Source organism: Macrosteles quadrilineatus, unplaced genomic scaffold (assembly GCF_028750875.1).
Source record: "Macrosteles quadrilineatus isolate MER2022 unplaced genomic scaffold, UCM_ALF_1.0 Scaffold_1__1_contigs__length_201487025, whole genome shotgun sequence".
Taxonomy (NCBI): domain Eukaryota; kingdom Metazoa; phylum Arthropoda; class Insecta; order Hemiptera; family Cicadellidae; genus Macrosteles; species Macrosteles quadrilineatus.
In genome coordinates, this window is record NW_026542594.1 from 17212315 (window position 1) to 17232201 (window position 19887).

General features: G+C 35.0%; 1 protein-coding gene across 2 annotated transcripts in view; it reads left to right on the plus strand.

The window, feature by feature from the left end:
- The window catches only part of LOC129004410 (MICAL-like protein 1), a 259639-nt gene that overhangs the window by 134677 nt on the left and 105075 nt on the right, over positions 1-19887 (plus strand). The window contains exons 1-2 of one of the 2 annotated variants that reach the window (XM_054432997.1): positions 8091-8222; positions 17046-17212. In XM_054432997.1, coding sequence (XP_054288972.1) covers positions 17061-17212 — 152 coding nt within the window. In that variant the 5' untranslated portion in view covers positions 8091-8222; positions 17046-17060. Of the gene's footprint in view, positions 1-8090; positions 8223-17045; positions 17213-19887 lie in introns of those variants that run through there. The other variant, XM_054432989.1, reaches the window with a different exon arrangement.

Below are 19887 nucleotides of genomic sequence, written 5' to 3' on the forward strand. Positions count from 1 at the left end.
TTCTAATTACCTTATTAATATTTCAAATGAGTACTCAATTAGGACTGAACTTATTCCTTTTTTTTATTTTCTTTCACAAATACAAACTGGATTACAATTAATTATTGTTTTATTTGCGCCTGACAAATGGTTTACACCCGCAGCGCCTGTCTGAGTGACTGACTGTCAACTAGTAGTCAAGACTGGTCGTGGACTGCTGTATTTATACCCGATTTGGTTGCTATGGAGACCATGGAATGTTCTAGAACTTTAAACCCAGATGTTTCCACCAAAAGTTAACTTCCTTTTCCGGCAGCCTGACGTCATCGCTGCCCGCTTGATCGTCGTTGATCCATCAGCTGCTGTCGGCTGGAGCTCGAGCTGTCAGATAAGCTATTGTAGACTAATAAACAAACATTCAAACAAATGTAATAAATAAATATGTTTTAAATATTTAGTTAGTTGTTATATTTACATGTTTATCCCTTTGTGTGTGAAATAAAATAGTAATGTACTTTTATAACTGTTATTGTGTTGCTGAAATATTTACAATGGATAACATAACCTAAATACGGTAAGTGGGTAAGCTAACCTAGGTAGTGGGTAGAAATATTCTTGATTACCACTATTTGCAAAATAAACTATTAGAAACATTATTACATTAGTAATTTAAAGAACATTAAGAAATATTTAAACTGTGAAAAATGCGATATAGGCCTACTTTTATTACAATTGATCTAACAAAAACCTAACCTAGCCTAGGCATAACAAAGCCTACAATGGTTAAATTAAATTGAAACATTACAGGGTGAAAATAGAGAAGCCACATTACATATTTTTGGTCGAGTTTTCGACCACTGGACGACCACTAGTTATTATTATAGTGTGATCATTGGTACTATTCTTTTGTAATACCTACATTTAAAATTTGTTAGTATTTAACGAAACTACACATAGCCTATATAATTGTGTAAAACGGTGATCCATTAAATTGCAGGACAAATTGCATTTCAATATAAAAATTTACCCTCAACTATTGGATTCTGAACTACATCATCATCATTTTAGTGTGATAAACTGGACTGATTTTTGCGATTAGTAGTCCTTTCAAAGTCCGTAGATATTTCGTTTGACTATTTTTGTGGTTTTGGTTACAGCCTTTTGCATTTAATATATAATCCATTAAAACCTATTTTAAAACTCTTAATCGTGCAAAAAATCTTATTCTGCGAAATAAATTGCCTATGATTGAACACTCGCCATGATTTTACTGGAACCTCAATGCCGCTTTGTCGTTAGCAGAATCCCAAACATGTATTTTTTTCATCGCCCTTATTTTAAATCTTGACAGATTGCTCCATCTGTTATCCATCATCAGAGTGCACTGGACAAAAACAGGAAGGTGGGTGGAGATACACCCTTGAAGGATGATGTTTTTGGACTCTGGGGACCTCAAAACGAAAAAGTAAATCGATCCTGGGTCCAGGTCTTGTCATGAGACCTACGGTAGTTAGCGTATTTCTATATAGGAAGTTCGCCAAAACTTCGTTGTCTTGGCAGACAAAGTGTTTAAATTATTCTACACCACGTAGTTTTGCTGGTTTGTTAAATCCCCCATCAATCAATCATCTGCAAATTACTTTCGACATAACGGAACACCTTGCCTACGTGACTGAGTACTTTGAATACAGTCTGCCCAACTTAGCGACTACCCAGAACCCTGACAAAGCGTCTTTGTCACGGACCACGGTGGACCTGTTATACATACAGTATATATAGCTCTTCTCCTCTGCCATCCTAACGATTATACAAGCCAAAGGGTCGAATTGTAACAGGTAATACGATATTTATGCCTTAAAACAATGACTTGGCAATCTTACGTTGGATTTCCTTTAATGCCCACTTAATCTACTGATTTTTAGTATATTTTTGAACAGATTCAAAGTTTGCAGTTCCCCATCTTTAAAAAAATGGCTTATCGATTCATAAGGCCATCTGTACTCAAGAATTACGTAATAACTATCCAATTTGCTGACATAATTGTTCATGATGGCGTAACTTCCCACAGTTCCTTAGTTTAATGTGATTAATAGTAGTTAAGAATTGTTTTATTAAGTTATGTTGCAACAGTTGAGTTTACCAGCTTTTATGATTATCTAATATTTGGTGAATCGAGTGATTTAGTGATCCAAGTATTTATAACAAAAGAGACGCGTTGAAGTAACTTGATTAATTCAAGTTCAAGTTTGACCACTATCAATGTACGAGATTCATTATGTCCCTCGTATGGAATCTATATATCTAATTCCGTAAGCTCAAAATTTTACAATGAAATTGTGAGCGAACGGGGGAGGCCGTAGAAAGCTGGTAGAGGTCTCATTTTAAAGGCCTGGCATGCAATTTTGGGGAAATTTATTTATTTTTCTTAATCATGCACCAAAAGGTTGTTACAGAATAAAATAATTCACATTTAAAAAGCATGGGAATCTAATGCTATGTCTTTTTATTTAGTGTAAACACAGCTGTGATTATATAAATTGAAAAAATTATAACAACACCTGAATGTGCATTATTTTGTTAGGCCTATTATTGTAAAATGGTTAGTGGAGTAGTAAACAACACAAAGTTAAAATTAGATAAAATTTTTTGAACAAACAACTTGATACTTTATAAACTTAATACTTTACAGTAGATTGTTCTTTTGCATAGTAATGTATAATGTCGGAAGACCACCACGCAGAGGTATTGTTCCTCGAAATGAGAACAACAGGCACCAGATTTCCAGATTTGGCACGATGATAATATAAGAAGAAGAAATGAGCATCGGATGAACATGAATTTATTCATGTGTATAGATTACCACTTTTAAATGAGATTGCATTACACAGCGTAGAACCAATGAACGATGGGTGTATTCATTGTGTTGCATTGCGCAATTTGATTTGTTGAAATTGTGGCGCAAGGCCGAACCTTCACAAAAGTTGGCATTTATTTGAAAACCCCATTGTTTACCCATGGTCAACTTTATGTTGCTTTTAGATAGGTAAAGAGGCCAGATGATGTTAAAATAGTACTAGAACCAAATAAAGACTAAGGAATCGACCAAAATGGATACTATACAACAAATGTTGTTTCAGAGAGATTTTGTAATAGAAGTAGCATTTTACAATTTGGATGATGACATTATCTCTATGCGTCTTTCTAAGTGAATTTGTCTATGTATTTAAAGAAATCTATATAGATTTAATTAATAGGCCTAGTCATAAAGATTGTTTTTGGGAAATGTTCCTTAGTTGTGTTATGATTAAAAATTTATATTATTAACATACCGCATGTACTTAGGAATTTTTATTTTAAACAGAGCAGACATCAAAATGCATTATGCAGGTATGTAATAACTCATAATATACAAAAATGTTAAATGATAATTATTCAAGGTAGGGTAACCCATGAGACTAATAATTTGTACGAAATAGTTACTAGAATATAGGGGCTATTGCCCCTACAAGCCACTAGTATATTATTTATTAAATAAAATGACTACCTTATCCAACCACGGTTGTTGGTGTGACGACTAGTTTCGTTCCTTAGAACTTCGTCATGTCATTTTGTATGCAACTACATCATCAATGAATTAATACATTGTGGCAAGTCAATAAATTCTTTAGACTGTCACAATCACAATAATTAATACCCCCGCCGCAGCAAACCTGCAGACTAAGCGAATTTCCATTTGACTGATTGGATTTACACTGAAATGTCTACTTAAAAATATAACATTTATTTTTGATTTAAATATAGAATTAGTTTAACAAGTACTTAGGTTTGCTGCATCAGGGAGGGTAAAACTTTTTTTTTGTAAAATGTGAATAGGTAGTGAGAAATAAAAACATTTTCCAAATTTGATCAAAATATGTTCACAAACAAGCAAACTACAACAGTTTACTTATTCTCCATAAGAATAACATGGGAATTTTAAATTTACAATTTTTTGGAATTTTCTCCGTAACTATTAGGCGCATAATAACGCTTCAATATACTAAATTATTTGTTTTTTTAAGCTCTACAAAATGGTTTGGAAAGAAATTGCTAAATTTTATGTTTTTTGGGTCAAAAATAGGAAAAACCTATTTTTACCCCATAAAACCCCCCGTAAACCCCCGTTACCATGGTCCGATCATGCTGGATCGCGAACTCGTTCGAATAAACGTACGTTTACATGTTTGTACCAAATTTCATCCAAATCGGATCATTTTTGCTCGAGTTATCGTGCTGACGGACACATATATATATATATATATATATATATATATATATATATATATATATATATATATATATATATGAATTTGAACGGATGGTGTTTTTGGCCTCTAGGGACCTCAAAACGAAAAAAAAAATCGGTCCCGCGTCCAGGTCTTACCATGAGTACTACGGTAATAGCTTATTCCCTATATGGGAAATTCGCTAAAACTTATCATGTTAAAAATAGGCTAATTAAAACGGAATAAAAATTAATAAAACTGATAAAAACCATTTAACTGGCCAACACTGTGTTATTGTAAATTTGTTAATTCCCTTTAAATATGAATACTCATTAGGTTAACATGGGGAACTACAGAGCCACTGGAGCGGAGCCCGAAATGATTTTTGAGATAAGAATATGCCTATATGTTAATCGGGCATGTGAGCTATCATCATACCAAATTTCAGTCCAATCCGCGGTCAGTAGTTAATGCGGGATTGGACTTCAAACAAACAAACAAACACAAACACTTTCAATTTTATAATATTAGTAATACAAGATTATAAACGATTTATCTTTACCATCGACTGTACGCATCGATTGTGTAAAGATAGTGTTAACGACACGAGTAGAAAATGTATGAGCCTTGACGAGTGCCTTAAAAACCTTCTACGAAAGTCTTTAACACTCTTTACGCGAGTTGCACACACCACTTTACCTACGACAGTGTTTTAATTACTAAAAATCATTACTCATAACTTCAAAGAGAGGTTATGTTTTAATAACTACTCAACAATTCAATTGGCCTGAACAACTGATTATTTGAAGTTCGAATCATTACAATTTTACTTCTTCTCTATAAATCCTTGAACCTCGTTGGTCCGTTACCCGTGTTGTTATGAATAAAGCTATGTTGTAACAATGCTGTTATATGGAACTTTTCAATTCTAAGAACTGAACTGAAACGGCTACTTAAAAAAACGGCCGTAGGTAAAATAAATTAATGTGTTGTAAATTGCCAGGTTAAAATTCCCATCATAATAAATTGAAATTTCACTGAAACTTTTATAATAAAAGCCAAAATCAGTTGAAAATAAAACGCAAGTTTCCTTTATATTGATTTTACTGTAACATGGAAATAAACTACACCAATCCCTGGCTCGGTCCCCAGGTACTATATTATACAACACAATATATATCTCAACGGATTCTACTGATTTATGAACTCATATGTCTACATGACATGAAATACCGTAGGTAACTACATAAAATAGTTGTATTTTATAGAAAACGTTGTAAAGGCAGAGACTGACAAAAATCTTATAACAGCCCATAAAGGGTAGTAGAGTCCATCAACTCATTTGAACGCAGCAAATCATTTTATTTGCCTCCTGGATTCTGTTATAGGCGAGGCAATCCATCGATAAACACAGTGATTGTTTGTATTCGAAAGATGCACTTCTGTTGCTTTGTCATCGTACAGCTCAACACTTAGTAAATTTAACCATAGTTAACTGTGCAAGTACCTTCACAGCGTAGGCTTAAGTATGTTAAATGTCGATAAGCATGCATTAAGAATGCATTTTCGATAAGATAGGGATTATTTTGACCGTGGTTGATATTGATTGACAAGATGAGGATGGTGCGTTCCGAGGAAGATGGCCCGTGGCCGTTATAAATAGAACAATGAACAATGCGTTATTGTTCATGTAATACGCTCCAGTTTTGCAATCCTGGCTGCTCCTTTGTCAACATCCCGGGAGGTGGAACTAAAGTTGGTAATTGTGCTGAATGAAACAATCTTTGCGATTGTTTTTCTTTTGAATGCAAACCTGCATAGAGCGTCGGTTTTCTTCTCGGTTCAGGCGATGCTGACTGGCCTTTTAGAAGCAATGCTGTTTATTACAGTGTGTAAAACAAAATTAAAACCATAATTTCCATTGAAATTAAATACATGACATTTTATTTGATAACACCAGTTTTTGAAATAATCGATCTGAATGTCGGCTACATTGAGATACTAATCTTCGAGGTCGTATTACTGATTTGATAATATTAATCCATGTATCAGTGATGATGGTATTCCACTATTAGAGAAACAGTAGTGGAAGTATGCACATTCAAAAGCCTTGAACAATAGTACTTCTAAAGTGTGTTACACAGCTTTTCCTTTATCTCGGACTGGGTACCAATTTATTTTTCAGATTTGTTGTAGTCGTAGAATATCGTTGAAGATACAGAATATACAATAAAGGTACAGACATAAATGTATGAAATAGCTAACTTTGTTGTACATGCAATTAATCTATATCTATAAAAGAGGAACTATGTATGTGTGTGTATTTAAATATATATATATATATATATATATGTATATACGTTATGGACTCCGAAACCGCTAGACAGATTGTAATGAAACTTTTAGGCATTATTAAGCATCTTTCAAGGATGGTTCTAGTGAAGTTTGGTGATGATCTGTCAAAAGGGCTCTGCCCCAGAGGGTTTTAAGTGGGCCAATGTCAGACTTTTTTATCTACAATGTTTACAAAAATAAATATAATTTATAAGCAGATGTTTACGTTCACCAACTGTTTTGTTGGTTTGAATAATTACAACAGTGTGTATTAGCATTAGTTATGATTTGAAATAGTGCCACAGTGTTTCTACAGAGTGCAGCACAGAAAACTATTTTACTTTTGAAAAAGTCCAAAAAAAGTGCACTTAACAACGTTTAAATTCTCCAATGTTAAATATTAAAACATAAAAACCTTTATCAAATTATTATAAACAATAAAAGGGATGACTTTTTAAAATTAATGGCAACAGCTAATTTGCAACTAAAAGGTGAGTGAGCGTAGCGAACGAACATCAACCTGCAGGCGAGTTAGCGTAGCGAACGAGCTAACCTGAAAACAAGTGAGCACAGCGAACGAGCTCCAACCTAAAGGTGAGTGAGCGTAGCGAACGAACTTCAACCGGGACGTGATTGAGCCATGCGAATACTTATGAAGTTACAGCTAGTTAATTATAAGTGTAGTAAATCTCTACAATGTATCTGTAATCTGCAATATTGTATGCATGCTTAGGTTTTAGGTAAGCCGATGAATTCGTATTGTTCTTTTTAAATTATTTGTTAGCATGCCAAGTCATGCTTCAGTCTTCTTCAGTCCTTATCCTTCCCAGGTTCGTCCGTTGTTTTTGCAAGCAGTGTTTGCCAGACAACACCCAGCTGTGTTATCTTATCAGTTGCCGCGTAACTGTTCTCTTATCAGCTGACTTGCATTGCGCGTGTCAATTTCGCGGTACTTATCGGTTTGCTTTCTTTGTTTTCCTTCATTCTTGTCTTATTGTTTTGAATTACCTTATCCTACCAGTCTTTTGTGTGGTATGGTTCTTCCGTACTTGTACTTCCTTTGATAATATAAGTCTGTTATTAATGTGGAATGAATATACTGTAAGTCAAAAGAACAATTGTTAACAACTTTTCGTCCAAAATATGTAAACAACATTTACCTTTACATTAATTATAAGCTAATTATAACTACTACAACACAATGTGACGTATATTTTGTGTAATGTACACGAACATATTGTAGTTTTCCCATTCCTCTGTTCTGTACGCACCTGTAGACTGTATTCTCGAGCTACCTGGACCTGACGACTGACTATAGTAAACAAGTAAACTACTCTTGTCTACAGTCGGCGGCGGCTTTGAATGAAATGAAGGGTTTCTGCGGTTCCCTCCCAGGACTAACCAACATTGGAAACATGTTGGTTAGTCCTGGTTCCCTCCCCCCTGACCCTTGCCTGGTGGGGGGGGATTCCATGGTGGTCCGTAGTCCGCTGTTCCAGCCAGCTAGCAGCTAGCAGCTCAGTTCTTGTTCTTCAGTTCCTGTTTAGATTTTGTCGAGTTAGTACCTTCGTCAGTGAGTGTTCGTGTGCCTTGCGTATTTTCTTAGGAAACTACTTGTTGTTTTTATTTATCGCTCATTAAGAGGTGAGTTTTTATTTTATTTATTATTTGTTGGTGTAGCTAGAAAATATGTAGGGGATTTTCCATGTCCATTGTGAGATTATTGACCTGCTGTTAGAATGTAAACAAACTAATCAGTATGGATAGTGTAGTTAATCAACTACACTATGAGTTGTGGGTAAGCACATCTGTGACATAAATTTTGTTTTAATATGAATGTTTGTGTTTGTATCATTCCTTGCTTTAGAAGAAATTGTTGATGGATAGAAATAGTATATTTATTATTGAACTATGGAAGTAATATATCGTGAATGTAAAATTTAAGTTTTTAAATATTAATTAACTGCAATGTGGAATCTGTTTGCAATCAATATAACTGCAATGATTGCAGTTATATTGATTGCAAACAGAATTGACAATACATTGCATAAAAGCACATACAATTCATCCTTGCATCACAGCAATGATATTAAACAACTCAGATTTATTAAAGAACATTTTAGTTCTTTACTGTTTACATTACTAATAATTATCGGCACAAAATTGAATTCATAATAAATATTGCTCTTAAGTAGGCATATTTGTCATCAATAATACTTAGAAACACTTTAATTCAACAGTTATTTTACCTTTTTCCATTGAATAGTTCCGCCGAAAGTAAAATAATAGAATAATCAGCCATACTGAATATGTCTTCAATAAATATGTCGTGCAGTTAGACATGTCTCTTCTCTTTTTACGCAATGACAATATCTTCCAACAGAATTTTATTTTTAAATAATTTTGTACCGACATGTTGTACTACAGGCCTAGTATAGAATAAGTAGAATAATGCTACCTACGTAATGTTATCTTCGTCATGGTTTTTATTTAATTTTAATTCCAATTAAATGCTCAGCTAAGCTGTTTCTAAATTAAACACTGTTTATGGCGACGATTATTTGCTCGTTCAACAGGGCATTTTACATATATTCATTGATAGTATTGCAGTATTATGCATGTATTTTGTTTCTTGTCTTCTCTTTGTCAAGTGTACCTACATATATTAGATCACTTTAGTCTCCTTTCTTGATTAAAGCATAAATTGACAATTAAGTTGTATTGCAACTAATAATTTTTTTTATTTGTGAAAGATATTGGTAGGCTACGGATATTATCGATATCCATACAGATAGAACTCCTCTCCAGATAGTCATAAACCTAAACGTAGACACCCCTTCAATATATACGTTTTATTTGGTGTTGTCATCTGAGTTCAATTACCTCTCATTAGACATCGCACGTTGTATCCAATAGTATAGTACAGTACCTATAATTGTTGGCGAAGAGTTGTAAGGGCGAGTGAAGGATGGGAAATTGAGTCATTTGACACGTGTAGCTTCTTTGCTTACTTGCTTGCTACTGCCTCAAGCGGTTTCTTTAGACATAACCATTTTACCTAAGTCCCATGGATAACAGCTTCAATTTTAGTCGTTCGCGATCGCCTTGCTCCCATGTTTAGTAGTTTTGCTTGCTTCCCTGCGCCTCTTTTTCAATACTTCTTTTCCAAGTTTCTCAGGGTCCGGATAGTCTGGAGTGTGTCCCACCCGCTCTTGACTCTGCAGCACAGGTCTCTTGCCAGAGTTGAGCATTGTTTCCAGGCCAAAATATTACTTATGTGGCGAAGACATCGAAGAATGAAATCTTGTAGCGTGCAGGCTATCACGTTTATTACCTTCTATGTGTCGCTTGCTTACAGCAGGACTGACCGGACATATTACTAATGCGCGGTTTGATCGACTTTGATCGTATGATCGTCACATTTGCTTACCAACATCATACTCAGCTCATCGGCTGTGGAGATTACAGTAGGAGTAGATATTACTGTGTCTGTATGTGGCTAGCTAGATTGTCGTCCACGCCTTTAGCTTCACTATACCTTGTCCGGGTAGTCAGTGACAGTTGGGTACACCATATTACCAGCACCGTTACCCAAGCAAGCTGTGGAGATTACAGTAGATATTACTGTGTCTGTATGTGGCTAGCTGGATTGACGTCCACGCCTTTAGCTTCACTATACCTTGTCCGGGTAGAGTCAGTGACAGTTGGGTACACCATATTACCAGCACCGTTACCCAAGCAAGCTGTGGAGATTACAGTAGGAGTAGATATTACTGTGTCTGTATGTGGCTAGCTCGATTGACGTCCACGCCTTTAGCTTCACTATACCTTGTCCGGGTAGAGTCAGTGACAGTTGGGTACACCATATTACCAGCACCGTTACCCAAGCAAGCTGTGGAGATTACAGTAGATATTTCTGTGTTGGTATGTGGCTAGCTGGATTGACGTCCACGCCTTTAGCTTCACTATACCTTGTCCGAGCAGAGTCAGTGACAGTTGGGTACACCATATTACCAGCACCGTTACCCAAGCAAGCTGTGGAGATTACAGTAGATATTTCTGTGTTGGTAGGTGGCTAGCTGGATTGACGTCCACGCCTTTAGCTTCACTATACCTTGTCCGGGTAGAGTCAGTGACAGTTGGGTACACCATATTACCAGCACCGTTACCCAAGCAAGCTGTGGAGATTACAGTAGATATTTCTGTGTTGGTATGTGGCTAGCTGGATTGACGTCCACGCCTTTAGCTTCACTATACCTTGTCCGGGTAGAGTCAGTGACAGTTGGGTACACCATATTACCAGCACCGTTACCCAAGCAAGCTGTGGAGATTACAGTAGATATTTCTGTGTTGGTATGTGGCTAGCTGGATTGACGTCCACGCCTTTAGCTTCACTATACCTTGTCCGAGCAGAGTCAGTGACAGTTGGGTACACCATATTACCAGCACCGTTACCCAAGCAAGCGCCTCCGTTACTTCAATGCGGCACTTTTACGACCAACGTGAGTTACTGGCACTTAGGTGCTCGAGCCGCTAGATTTTAGTTTTCTAGTTCTCTTAGGTGTTTTTGGGTATCTGTATGATTCGAATAAGAGGTCAACATCCTGAGACTGTAAACTCAACCTTGTTGCAGGTTTTTTTTATTCCCCCCCCCCCCTTTATTCTTGTATATTATAAACGAAAGAAAATATGATTGCGTCAACTAAAACCGCTCATTCCTTTCATTCTTACAGAATTAATTAACACAGGAAATGTTAGTGTTTGAAAAGAGTTATGTTTCATTGTTATGTATTTCTTTGTGGGTGGTAGTAACCCCAGGTTGTAACATAGTGTATCGGTTTGACTTCGATAAATACATGTTTTAAGTGTTATAAGACGTTTCTTTTATTTACTTCCCGTAAAAATCAAGGAGAAAAAGTGTGGTGCCGATGGCTGTTTGGCGGATAAATTTAATCATTTACTTTAGTTATTTATAGCTTTGTTTCTGATCCTTGAAATTGCGAAATCCCTATTAGTTTACCTTTTCTTCTAGTTGTTTTGAGTCTCCAGATTATAAGCAATTAAAATCAATTGCTTGCATGACTTGGTTCGTTGTACATATAGTCATACAGGCACACAGTCGGTTTTAACATCGAGTCGTCAGTACAATGAACATATAAAAATATAAGACTTGTATAAATTAGGCTAAGTTGTGATCCAACATTATCTGACCCAACTTTCCTTCTGTTTATCTCCGCTGACATGTGATTGACGTTATTTTACGAGGAAAGAGAAAATAAATAACAACAGTATGCAAGTTATATCGTTGGCTGGATCAGGTTAGGGTTTAAAATAGGTAATTTACAAATATTACTTTTTTAATTCCCTGGTCCTATTGAATTGACATTTTAATGCTTCTTCAATTTTAATGCTTTAAAACATTTATTTCCATTTCGTTTTAAATCTACTTACTTCCTTAGACATAATTTAAAGCGTCCATTTTACAGTACATACACACTTAAGATTGTTAACTCTTGTACAGAAGTCAGAAGATAATGGTTTAATGTGTTGCATTGAATTGACGTGCTACATTAACGTTTGTAGAGTTGTATTGAGAACGCTAAAGATATGTTAGGGAAGTCCTAACATGCAGTTAATTAGTTCATCACAAATGTTACTTGATATCGTTATCACTTGAGATAGCGTTTCAAGTGTGGTAGAGAACATGAAATGTTTGTGAGAGGAGTCTGAGCACTCTGGTCTGTGGGATTGGCTGGGAAAAGTACGATTGGCCTTTATTATTTTTTTTTAGTAAGTTTTAAAAACACTGTATCACTTATGTCAAACTTTAAATCCTTATTTTGACCCACATCTGTTTATTATAAATCTGTAATTTAACTGTACAGTAACAATTATGAAACAAATATGATAAGGGTGTACAGAAAATACACCCTACCCACAGCACCTACCAATACACCTATTAATGTAGTACCTGCTCTACTACTTTTTATTTTTACAATTCTCTATTAAACGTTCTTAAATTTTAAGATACTTATTGGCCCATATGAGCATTGCCTATATAACACTATAGTGTTACATTCAATGATATTAGTCCCCTGGTCCAAAGCAGATTTGTCCCCTTCCCCTAACGCTTGACGGACTTCTACCCTTAGTGAATAATCCTTATCAGTAGGTTTTTTGAACTCCCGCTCTAATTTATACTACGTTGGTAATTCACGAAGAAATTCCTGAAAAGCTTTTCAACGAATCTAAAATAATTAATTAGGCCTAAGTGATTATGTTGTAAAAAAATGTTGTGAAACTTAAAACCAACATTTCTAAAAGCTTTTAAAATTATTAATACGACTTCGCCTCGCTTTCTATCTACTTAGTTTTATAAACTTTTACTCTTTATGAAGATAAGGCTATTTTAGAGAAAGAGGGTTCCTTTGTTCACCCCCAAGACAAACAATGAACGTGAACAACATATCTTTTTAAAAGCTATAAATATAACCAAATTTACCACACTGGTTCCGTTGCTTTATACACTTGCATTAAAATAATATTTTAATCAAATGAAAATTTATTTGTATAAACAGATTAAGTTACTTTTTATTTTGATTAAAATACCTACTTTGTATGTTCGCCATGTCATTGAGAAGTATTAAAGTAAAGTATTCAATAATGTATTGGTCACTTGGAGCTTTTGTAAGGACTGTCATATACCTTAGCTAAGAAATTCTGTTTCAGAACAATCTGTAACACTGCTAATTATTCTATGGCCACTCATCGGCAAGCTGTCAAAGCTTCTAGCTTCATCTCGCCACTTGAATTCCTTTTTTCATAATTCATATTAGTTTTTGTAGATTCATTGAATATTTATTTTCTAATATTTAAGACAGAATCCTATATAAAAATAGAGCGTTAAAACAAAAATGATGATTGAAGTATAACCCAAAAGGAGAACAAATGTCGACGCTGAGATGTAAGTGTTTCGGTACAGTAGAGTTTGACTCTCTGTAGCCGACTGTAAAGGTCGAGAACTTGGGTCTCGTTCGACTTGTCGCCGGTCCTCCCAGTTATGTGCGAGACGCTGACTGTATATCTGACGGCTGAGCGCATACTTTCCAGCGAGAACTAACTATTTGTCAATCCTAAATGTTATGAATGCAAGAAAAAAATCTTACTTTATTGCTCTTTATGATTATCAAACTTATGGTCTAATCCTTTGAGTGTACAAATTAATAAATCATGGAAGGTATTTTTTATATTTTCCTTCTTATTATTGTCTCTTTGTGTTTTCATCGCTTTAAAACTAATACAGTATACCATATTTTATTTTGTAATAAATTTACTTAATATGTTTGAATTTTAACACTAGTCAAATTTTAACTAATTTACGGCTATTATTAACCAACTGGCCTTTAGATTAGGATTCGTTTTGTTTATGATTTTACTTATGAGGCCTTAGCTCGTCGTTCGAAACTAAATATAATAAAAAAACATGTGCTGTTGTGACGTAGGATTTCTATGTAATCAATGATTTAGTAGTAATATTCACACGAGTTCGAAAGTTTTCATTATTTCGCCTCTCCCATACTGTATAATGTAAAATAACTTGGGTAGTTATGCGTTATATGCTATTTGTACGTATATACGGTAACTGGAAAATTTAGTTAGTGTGGCAATACTAATGCAGTTACTTTCCTTGAGACAGAGTTTAACTTTCGAACTGGGTGCGTAAACTTATTTTAAATGTAGAGCTCGTTTCTGGAGCGCACAGATATAAGTATGGGATAAAATACGAGAATATTCAATTAGATCTAAATCTATTCCAAGAGCCTACGTGTGTTTAGAAATCCAGTCAGTTAACTATTTTTAGTATATATGTCACTAGTAGACTTTCTCTGGTATTTATATCCTCAGTCTTTCCTGATCCGTTGATAACTTCTATCAACTTAGGGTACCAGAATTATATTTTTTCTTCGTCTACTTAAACTTGAGTGACTTCACCTTAACTTAAAGCGATGTTTAGCTGATTTCCACTCTTTCTACTTAATATCCCGAGTTCTGGGCTACTTTCCTTCCTATTAGGCCGTTATAAAAGATAACAATCCTGATGTTAACTTGAGATCTTACATGAAGATGCATACATTTCACACCTTTTCTATAGTTTTCACATCATTTGTTAATTCAACAATTTTATAATTAAGTAAAATCTTCAGGCATAGGTACCTTATCAAACATAATGGATATATATATTCTTTAGACTTCTTAACTGATCATATTAGTAATAAATTACTCTCCAACAGAAAAGGTCTACTTGAGAGACTTATTTTTCTTCCAAGGTTTATACATTGATTATAAACCGCTCTATAGATTAAAGGGCTAATGCATTTGTATGATAACAAGTTAAGCAGCAATTCAAGAGGTATGTATTGGTTTCGTACCAGCCGGTTCCGCCCCTAGAGCGAACTACTTTCTGTCGACAATTTTCTCCGTAGGTGTATGAGCCAATTTCAACGCGTGAAGTATCAACAAGAATTTCCTAACTTTTGACATGCACATACTTAGTTGTCATAATTTTAAACTCATTTTCAACTCATTTAAAACTCACCCTGTATATATATAGTAACTGTATAGCTAATGGTTAACGTAAACTCACATTGGCTGATGATCGATCTAATCATTACAAACATTTCAACCAAACACTTCGATATTATAAATGCTCCTTTTTATCCGCAATGTTTATCTTAGTAGTTCAATAATGAAAGATGAGATTCAGCCAAAATTGAGCCCGCTGCGGCTGAGCTCCGTTTGTTTATCAGACGATCAGCTGATTGGATGATGTGATGATTGTCCGTCCATTGGCGGTTCTCTGGCCCACTTGCCAGTTACCAACCTGTTATGCTCTTCCCCACTTCCTATTCCACTGACACACTACAACTTTCTTCCCCAGTCCTCACATCCCGCACGAATATCAAAGTCGCCGATTTGAGGAGCGTGCAACGCGCACCTTCTCGAATTCTCACAAACTCTTTAAGTGGGTAGATTTATTGCAGTGGAAAAAACGTTTAAGTGTGGTCCTAACTTTACAAAATAGATTTTATAAACATTGCAAAAGTCTGTGAATTAGTTTTCACTCATATATATTGTTTATTCTCTTATCACGTGAGAAACAAATTTTATACTCTTTTGGTTGTTCAATCCTAAATATATATTTTTTTATAGGTACAGAGTATCGAAACACGTAGTAATAAATTACACGAATGAATACCAATTCATCTTATTTTAAAAACTGTACGTAGAAAATTAATAGCAGTAGTTTCTCTAATAGCTTTCAAAATTACAAGAGACGTAGTTCCCATCAGAAGTTTTTTTTTTTTGAGGATATGACTTCATTAATATTACATCATTATTCTACCTTCTTGGTTTTCAAAGTTTTTTTTTTAATACGGCTGTTTGGAAATTCTAAAACAACCTACTGGTTACAGATCTGTTGTTTCAAAACATGATCTAATAATAAAACGAACTAATATTAGTTCAATTCATTTTTTGTATAGTAAATTGCTGAATTCACAATTTGAGTAAGACCTGAAATACAAGGTAAAATGTGTTTTACCCGTTGATATTTAAAAAACTACGATTTCGATAAAACTTGGTACAAACGTGTAAACCTACATTTATTCGAACGAGTTCGCGAACCAGCGTGCTCGGACCATGGGTACGGGGTTTTATGGGGTAAAAATGAGTTTTTCTCGTTTTTGACCCTCAAAACATAAAATTTCTCAACCACCAAATTTCTCTAGACCATTTTGAAGAGCTTAAAAACAAATAGTTTGGTATACTCAAAGTGTTTTTGTACGGTTATTACTTACGGAGAAATCTCAAAAAAGGCCAATTTTAAATTCCCATGTTATTCTTATCGAGAATAAGTAAACGTTTTAGTTTGCTTGTTTCTGGATATATTTTGATCAAACTTGGCAAATATCTTTATTTTTTATTAAGCTTTTAATGTTTTACTAAAAATCACACTTTATTACCCTCCTTGTAGCAGCAAACCTAGGTACTCGTTGAACCTATAATGTCAATGAAACAGATTTAATTAGAAATCAGGCAAATGGAAATTCACTTAGTCTGCAGGTTTGCTGTGGCAGGGGTATTTAACTAATCTATTTATAAATTAATTGGTACACCTGCATATAATAAAACCATAGATATATGTTTAGCTTTCGTCATCAACCCAACCGGTTGACAATTTTACATACGTAAAATTAAAATTACAAAATATCTCGGTAATCATGTTTACATCATATACATCATATACATAATACTTCGGAAAAGTTTTCGCAAGCAAGTGTCTTGATACAGTACAGTTGAGTTTACTTCAATTTTGCACCACTTTCCTCTTAAAAGGACTCGTCACAGTCACATTGTACGATTATAAAGAAGCATTGTGAGGTTCACGTATGTTTTTTTTTTTTTCAGAACGAGAAGATCACGATGGGTGAGAAGCGTGGAATGAAAGCGTTGGAGCTGTGGTGCAAGAGGGTGACCGACGGCTACCCCGGGGTCAAGGTGGAGAACATGACCACCTCCTGGAGGGACGGCCTGGCCTTCTGTGCCCTCATACACCACTTCAGACCAGACCTCATGTGAGTACATACATAGGACAAATAAATGACGATCATCATGACGACATGACGATAATCATCACAGTCGAGGTATCATAGGTCTGAATGAGTAAGTAACCAACTCCATTGTGGTGCTGCGGTCATCTGATACTGGATTACCTATATGATGCATATACCAGTGTCGTAACCCTCCTCCAACCACAACCATGATACTTCCGGCGGACTCCACGGGTATCCGGTGTCGAGACCGGTCCATTGTGCGGGATATTATCCCGTACATGGGGTATTTGATAGTTTGGGCGGGATAACTGACAACTTTAATTAACTGAGAAATTAGATTGATTTGGGGATATTGTAAAGTTGTTTTGTTGTACAAGTTGGATCTTTGGAGTGTTCTTATCAGCGAACGGATTAAAATGGTGGCTTCGTCATTAAAATGCGTTTTTCCCTTGAAAATCTCGTTGGCATTGGAAAATCTGTTATTGCAGTATATTTTTGTTGATTTGTCCCTACGTTCCGAAAACTAGCCGACATTATACATTAACAACTACAGATACAGCAAATAAAGTCTTGGTAAGTAGTTGCAGGTAAAGCGTCAGAAAGGGCCATGTGGTAGTAACTTCGCGTGCGGTTAAATGAATAATTATCTATCCCATTTCCTACGATTTGATTTAACTTTATATTAGTAGCATATGTTTTACTTTTGTTTGAAATAGGATGCTATACGTCTATTCCCTTGTTGTCTTCTTATTAATCTTATTCATAGTGTAGGCCGACATAAGTTTTTCCGCGGTCAGTTTTCCCACAAACATACGTAGCATCTACACTCTAGTTCTTGCCAAAGTTGCGCAACTCTGCTATCAATGACGAACCAGTCGCAGTATGACTCAGAGGAACCCCTTTATTGTTACTTGTTTCCATTGTGTTACATATTTAATTCTCGTAGAATTAAATACACGATTAAAATAAACTGTTTTTAAATAATAAGCTTACTGTCAAATCAATGTTTATCTAAATAGTGTATTATAAGTTTTATCATTGACTTTAAACAGATTTATTAACTCTCATCAGATGACTGCCCAACGCCTCTTTATTTCAAAAGGTTGTCGTGTGATGCATTGGAATAATCTTTGGACCTCTGCAGACCTATGTAATTGTAGCATAGGTACTGCAGCTGACAGCATATACAAATTATTTATCTAGCGTTGTTGAGAGTAATAACCATGGAGGGATTTACTGACTGAGCCATTTTCGATCGGAAGAGTTAGAAGCTTAATCAAAATCAGTAAATGGACATTGCCTATGATGAAGTTGAGTTGGTCATTAAACATTTTCTTGAGTTGTTATGTTATAAATCTATTGTTTTTTATGAAAATTTGTGTTAACAAAGAAGACCAATCGTTTACTTCTCTGTTCGCTCCGCTAAGTTGGAGGACCTGTGACTGCATACTTAGGTTTTATTTTATAATCAGAATTTATTTGTATATTTAATTTTGTTTTCATTAATTTCTACTAAACAATTTAGGTAATAAATTTATACTAGGCCTATCCCTGTATTTTCGTTATAATTATGTTCATTATAAGTTCAAAAGAAGAGACGAAAGATGAATAAGGATCACATTCCATTCAAAATTAACACCAAATAAGCAGTTGGAGTCACATTATCAGGTGGCGTTGTTTTACCTACTTGCTTGCTATTGTTTACCTTACCTGTAAATTTAATAAATGGCGTTATCAATTCTTTTTCTAAAAATATTTTGAGAGGTTGTCTGTGGACATTTTCATTTTTTTTCTTTTTAAATATAGGCCTTATTGGTTAATCATTGTTGTCAAATGCGCTGTTGTAAAAAATGTTAAATCTTTTAAAATTGTAGTCAGCGGATTCAAATGTCTGCAATAGGGTACTAAATCATAAAAATACAACCCACTGGAAAAATTATACACTGATAGATTTTTTCTACAGTGACCCGACAAAGTTGGCTTCCTTGTACTGTTTATTGTACAGAAAGCTGCTAATTGCTGCATATTTATACTTTGTCGTACGGTTAATACTTTGGCGCACATCAGGATTCCAACGAAACAACACAAAATAGCGTGGTTCTATTATGCACGTAATCCGTGTACCCTTGGAAATAGTTTGGCAACACTTAAAGAAAATGAATACTATGAGCAGCTGATTGACTATTATAACTACGATTTAACCTGTCATTTCGTGTTTATAGTTTATGTTCTCTTTTCGGTATTTTTGAACTTTCTGGACTTTTATTTTAGATAAAACATTCCTACGATCTTAATAAACAAGAAAATACCTTTAAAGCACTTTTTTAGGCGCGGAAACCACTGCAAATTACAAAAACATACGGAACTATTTTCTAAAGTCGCGGAGCACATTGCTTGCCGATGAAAAAATAGCGGAGTGATACGGACCGGTGACTACTTTCTCTAGGACACCTATTTGTGTTACCAGCTGAACCTAAAAACGTGTTGTATAGTGTTTGAAAGACTAATTATTTATATGCTTTATAGTGACTGTAGGAAAAATATAATGTGTAACACGAGTGCAAAAGGCCTTTGCTGCACACGAGAGCAATGTTTACGAGGAATGATCTCGAGTGTACCACTTTGCTCACTAGTTACACAAATAACTATTTCACACTTACCCGTAAATCAAGCACTTTGTGATTTCCTTGTAAAAT